This window comes from Gekko japonicus, unplaced genomic scaffold, assembly GCF_001447785.1.
Source record: "Gekko japonicus isolate JY-2015 unplaced genomic scaffold, Gekko_japonicus_V1.1 scaffold370, whole genome shotgun sequence".
Classification (NCBI taxonomy): Eukaryota; Metazoa; Chordata; class Lepidosauria; order Squamata; family Gekkonidae; genus Gekko; species Gekko japonicus.
Window position 1 is genome coordinate 285,071 of NW_015174285.1, and position 6,209 is coordinate 291,279.

Consider the following 6,209-nt stretch of genomic DNA (forward strand, 5'->3'; position numbering starts at 1 on the left):
TGTGAGCAATGAAACAACAACTTTAGGAAGAAACAGCCCCCATGGCAAAGCTGCTTGTGGTCACGTATCACCCATCGCCATGTAACTGCTTTGTTCCTGAGCTGGCATTTCCTGCCAGATGGACATTTGGTTATCAATGGAACTGGCCAACTTCATCAACACGACAATGAAGCATCCTGATGCCTGGATTTCACACCTGTCCAGATGCCATACTTCGAGTAAGATTTTAGGTTACAATATTGGCCATCCCTCCTAGGTAACCTCCCCACCCTACCTGCAACCAATAGGATTGTTTTGGGGACGGACTAAAAGGTAGGTGGGTCAAGAGGTTGGCACAGTTACCACCCATCTCTTGGACCCTCTATAAAAGAAGAGAACCAGTCACCTGGCCCCTCCTACCTGGCTAGATAGCATCTCCCCCACAACAACCCCTGTCTGCTTTTACCCCCCTTAAGTCCCACTTGCTATCCCCAACCCTTGCCTCTACTATTGATCTCTTGATCTGCAGTCAAGAGACCCACACGTTCCTGCTGGTTCTGGTAGTGTGGACTCCTTTGTTTTCCATTTCTTCCCCTCCATTCTTCATTGGAACAACCAAGCTGCAAAACAGATAAGTATCGCCCTTCATCACCCCTACCTGCTAATGCAACTGTGCTTATTTCCTACTGTAATTCTTAGAAACTTGATTGAATGTGTGAGTGCATCAGTATTGTTTGTATGAGATATATTTCTAGTAAAAGACATCGATTTTAACTACAACAGCCTCGAATCCTTTACTGATAACCCTTGGTGGGATCAGGACCTTGGTATAAATTGGCAAGAACCCATTTACAAATTGCCAATTGCTGTAAATAAAGCAATTCGGCTAACATTATTATTATTCATTTATTTATTTATTCAATTTTATACCCCGCTCCATTCCCCACAAGCAGGGTATAAGTCAACTTCAACACAAATGTTGTAAGAAAACATTGTGGGCAATCAGTATTGGGACAGGAGAATATATCTTTCTTTTTTTCTCAGTAAAATGAAGCTCTCTGCCTTGTGCACAGCTTTGGCTCATAGTGAGAGCTTCCCCTGCTATAGCTTTTGACATGTGATTGGTTATTGCTCCAAGCACTTCCTTTGATGTCAGAGTATGCTCCATGCAACCACCATTCTCAGCACAGGACTTCTTGACACCAGATGAGGACCCAGAGCCACTTCAAACTGCTGTAGCTGTTTAAAGCCCCAAAACAGCATGGAACAAGGGAAGGCTGCTGCAGATCTCTTGGGATATCTGGACTTAAGACAACTAGCTTCAAAGAGTGGAAACAGAAGCCAACATGAAGCCTAGAATAACACACTCAACAGTTACAGAGTTCTTGTACAATATTCTGGATAAGCATTCTCATATCCATTCCCAGACATTAATGAAAGACGTTTCATTAATCAAACTGGGGAGGGGAAGCAGTGCTTCATAAGCCTGTAGCATGGTTTAAAGTTCACACAAAGAGCTAATGAATGAAAGCCTCATCCTAAGTTTCGTGCCTCTTTCACCTTCTTGAAGTCAACCTTGGTGAGTGAACCCCACCCCTCACCATATCAGATGAAGACACCAGAAGAAAGAGTTGGCTCTTGACCTCCAATGCATGCTAACGACACCTGAGTGAAGATCCCAGTGTTTACCCTTTAAACAGCCAGAATGCCCACAATAGGAGAAAACAACAATTTGACTAGGAATCAGCTGACTCTCTCTGTTAAGTCAATTGCCTGTGTGTCCACTGCCATTGTTATATGCCCTATGAAAGATGTCTAGCCCAGGTATGAATCCAGGAAGCTGCTGCAGCATAAATATTTTTAACAAGGGGCATTGCACACAAGAATGCTAGAACAGCCCTTGTGGCATGGTTTTGCAGCTGTTAAAAAGGGCACACATAATTTGAGAGCATGAATCGCCATCATTCATAGCAGCCACTGAATCACTGCTATCATACCTTATTCTGTCGCCCCCCCCTTTTTTTTGGCCTGAGAATCAAAGAGATGAATGGTCTTTGGAACAAACATGCTAGCCCTGTTCTGCTGGACTTATATCTAGAACAATTAGCAGTTTGTAGAAATTGTTTGTTTTCATTAAGGCAACAACATCATGGCTGTGTTTCGTTAAATCTTTTATTGGGGAGGGGGAAAGCTATGCAGTCAAGCTAGTTTGTCTTATTTTGTACACACTTTTAAATTTCTTCCTAACATCTCCACTTCTGTGTTATTTAAAAATGCAAGCTTTTCCCTCTTCTATGTGCCAGGGAAAAAAATGTAATGCAGTAAAGGTGGGTTTTTTCTAACAGTTCAACAACTATAGAGCATCTGAAGAGGGTATCAGTGATTAACCCTGTGCTCTGGTCCAGCTCCCATGTATTTCAGTGGGCTCTTATGAATTATGCCCTTCTGTCTTCCTGTATCTACCACCTGCAGTAGTTTTTGCAGGCAGCGTATGCATTTTATATATGTACACACAGCATATCCCACTCATCTACTGAACTCTAGCATCCTTCCAACCATTCAGCAATAGTGAGGAAAACAGAGACTGAAGTCAAATCAAAGTATACAAGTCCAGGTAATCTAGGACTCATGGCATTATTTGTATTTTCTGGTCACAAAATATTTGCATCCACTGTCTGACTTTGGCCACAGAGTATTGTCCTTTATGTCATGGGCCAAAGGGCAAGACTGAAAACTAAGTCAACAGGGGATTGTCTTTTGATAGAGTTGAATACTGACCCTAAAGTTTATGATTCAGTGAAATAGGTGCCATACAGGCTGCTCTATCAATGTACATATCAACCCTATAATATTATTAAATGGAACCCTCTAAGGCACTTGTCGCCATGCTCAGGCTGCAAGCAAGAATGTAGACCAGGGTCTGAGCATGTATTTGACAACTATACCACTGTGTAGGGTTAGCACATACACCCATTGTGACAACTTGAATACCAGCCAGACACCCATCAATAGCTGATGGATTGTATTGCATACTACCAGACACCACAACTCAACAGTTCTAGCATCATCCTGTACCATAAAAGTTTCCCTAGAATGGGACATATACCCCCCAAAGAATAAAATAAGGAAGTGATTGAGGTACTCACCTGATGCAATGTTGAGAAGCTTGCAAGCGGTTTCAATGTCCTTGAGCACCTCACTCACCACCATGCTCTGAACTTGTTCCAGGGAGTGCTCTTCCAGATGAAGGCTGGCTTGGTAGTCCATATCAGGAGTGAGGCTCAAACCCTGACTGTCAATGATAGGGCACTGCTCGGGTTCTTTGGGCACTTCAGTCCTGCCCCCTTGGCTGGTGACTTGCTGGCTCTCACCCAGAGCCTTAGGGACCCAGTTGCTGTCTTCTGGATAAAGCATATCAAAGTACTGCAGGTAGAAGGTGGGTAGAGGTTGTTCAGGAGTGGCAGGTGGGCTAGGACTGTCAAGAGACCTCCAACTCTGGCTGTCTGAGTCTTGAGAAACAGGCAGCTTCTCCAGACCAGAAAGCAGCACAGTATCCTGAAAGGTGATCCGGCTGTAAGGCAGAACATTCAGGCCTTGGCCAGTACTGCCCATCACTCTACACAAGTTTGACTCCAGATCTGTCATCAAAGAAAAGGAGAAGGAAGGAAAGGGAGGAAAAAAACATGCATCAGTCAGAAAGGATGGTTTGATACTGATTTCTGCATTTCTGCCCAGTGATCAGGCACAATGAAGGAAAGCTAAGCCTGTTAAGGGAAAAGAAACCGGCAAAGAGTAACTCCATGGTCAAAGAGACCCCTAGATGAAAATAGGTTAAATAGCTCTTCATGGGCCCAGGCAACTCTTCCCTTCTGGGTCATTTGGCAATAAGAGGGCAAGGGAAGGAATCCTGTCAGTAAGGGTGAGGAGATAATCAAATACAGATGAATCATGGTTAGGATCAAATGATAACTTCCCGATAGGGAGACCAAATATCTTCCTAACCTCCTGAGATAGAAGCAATTGGGGTGACAAAAAGATAAGAATCTTTAATGTGATGAACCAATCAGTGATACATATAGAAAAGCTACATTTTTTTCAAAATGTAGACAAAAATCTGAAACGTGTTCAAATCACATATAGTGTTGGGTGCTGAATGTTCAGAAACAGGAGTTGTTACGCACAATCTGGTTTTTGTGCAATATGCATGTCTGTGTCTTTCCATTTATTGCTCATTTGCTGGACATCTCCTCTCAGATGAGCACTTCTGTTTCAGGACTATCGTGTTAACTACCTCATCCTAGGGTTGCCAACTTCCAGGTGGTAGCTGGAGATCTCCTGGGATTATGACTGAAGTCCTTTCCCTCCCCAAACCACACTCTCTCCAGGCTCCACCCCCCAAAATATCTCCAAGTATTTCCCAACCCAGAATGGGCAACCCTACTAACAAGAAGAAATTCTGTGAAATCTCCAGAAGTTGGTTTGATCCCCCACCCCCGCAGTCATTGATGTTTTCCAATTATTTTTGGGCTATGCAAGACGGCATGTTACCTTAGGAGGGGAAGGGCTGGTGGCACTGCAGTGGAGCTCATCTCTGCATGCAGAGAGCCCTAGGTTTGATCCCTGGCATTTCCAGTTAACTCATGCAATGAGTGTTATAAAAGACCTTTCTCAGCTGAGACTTTGGAGACCCACTGCCAATCGGAATAGAGCTACATGGACAAATAGCCTGATATGGTAAAAGGCAGCTTCATATGTTCCCAGACAGCAAGTTTCACTTTCTTAGAAGTCCAGAGTAGGTGCACAGGGGATAGAATTTACATTTGAACTGTGATCCTAAACACATTTACTTGGAAGCAAGTCCCACTAACATCCGCAGGATTTATTTCCATTTATTTCCACGGTCCAAACAAAATGGCAGTGACAGGCTGAAAATGCCCTATCAGAGCACTTACATCCCGACTACCACTTGTCTTGCAATATTGATTTCACAACCCATCAAAAGTGAGAAGTACAGTAGTGAGAGGCTAGGGAAATGGGCCAGAATCACAGAGGAAGCCCATGGCAGGGCATCCTATCCAGGCTATTGCAGTACCCCTTCTTTTGCTTGCCATGATATCTCACAAAGAACTGCACATTTTAAAGTCATTATGAAGTCAGCAGGACAGATGACACCCAATAGATTCCCGGTCCTAAGCCTTTTTAACCCCTGAAATCATGATTTGAAGGAACTTTCCAACTTGTATTCTTTTAATCTGCCTTTTAAAACATCTCGTCCATCTGGCTTGGGTACAGAGAAGCCTGGACTTGACAGAGGAGGGGATGAACCTGATGAATTTCCATGGCAACCTTTGATCTGTCAATAACCAAACAGAAAGCCTGATGTTCCCTGAGGCTTTAAAGAAAAAATCCTTCTGAAATGAGAGTTCAGTTAAAAGGCTGCTGTTGGGGTCAGGTCACCCTGTGTGCAATTCGGAGACTATTGCTCACATGGCCCGTTCTTTTTATGGGTATTTTCCCCTTCCCACCAAAAATCCAACTAATATTTTCTCTCTCTAGAAATCTCATCTGAGATGTCAGAGTTTAGGGTATCATCAAATCAGCACTATGGAAATGTGCAGCTGTGAGTACACAAAGATTCAACAGTAGCCAGGGCTACAGATCTTTGTATCTCCAGGGTCTTTGGTGGAAAATTCCCCCCCAAAAAATGGCTACCTGAGATCCTTTACCTGGAGAGAGCAGGGACTGAAAATGGGATTCTATGTACAAAACGCTGGCTCAGTTATTGACATACATTCTCTCCCTTAAAGGCTGGGCATTTTAACATCCCAACTCTTGTTTTAACAGGCTAGACATTTTTAATCATTGTATTTTAATTGATAGTTTAACATAATTCTCTTCCCGGATTTTCCTGTTGGCTTCTTTCATTTGTTTGCATCAAATCAGTTTGGTAATCACTGCATTTATAACATTAATTTCGCAATCACAAGTATGCTGCATTGGATTGTCTACAGTAATTTGTAATACTCATATAAGAGCACATATAAGACATATAAGAGCACAGTTATCAGGTTCTAGACTTTTAAAATAGCATAGCAGGCATGCTTGGAGAAAATGAAGATGAAACTTTTCTATTTAACAACCCTCTGCTTCTAATAATGGAGTCCTAAACAGATTGCCTGTGTGGACTTGGAAGAATGTAGCTCTGGTTAAGACTGCACTGCAAGCCTCTC

At 43.0% G+C, this 6,209-nt stretch overlaps 1 protein-coding gene across 1 annotated transcript in view; it reads right to left on the bottom strand.

Annotated features, from left to right (window-relative positions):
- Nucleotides 1-3,624, bottom strand: part of SPDEF (SAM pointed domain containing ETS transcription factor) — a 7,328-nt gene extending 3,704 nt beyond the window's left edge. The window contains exons 1-3 of the mRNA XM_015423954.1: nt 3,126-3,624; nt 2,894-2,899; nt 927-944 (exon numbers count right to left, since the gene is read on the bottom strand). Coding sequence (XP_015279440.1) covers nt 927-944; nt 2,894-2,899; nt 3,126-3,624 — 523 coding nt within the window. The remainder of the gene's footprint in view (nt 1-926; nt 945-2,893; nt 2,900-3,125) is intronic.
- Nucleotides 3,625-6,209: the final 2,585 nt, after the last annotated feature.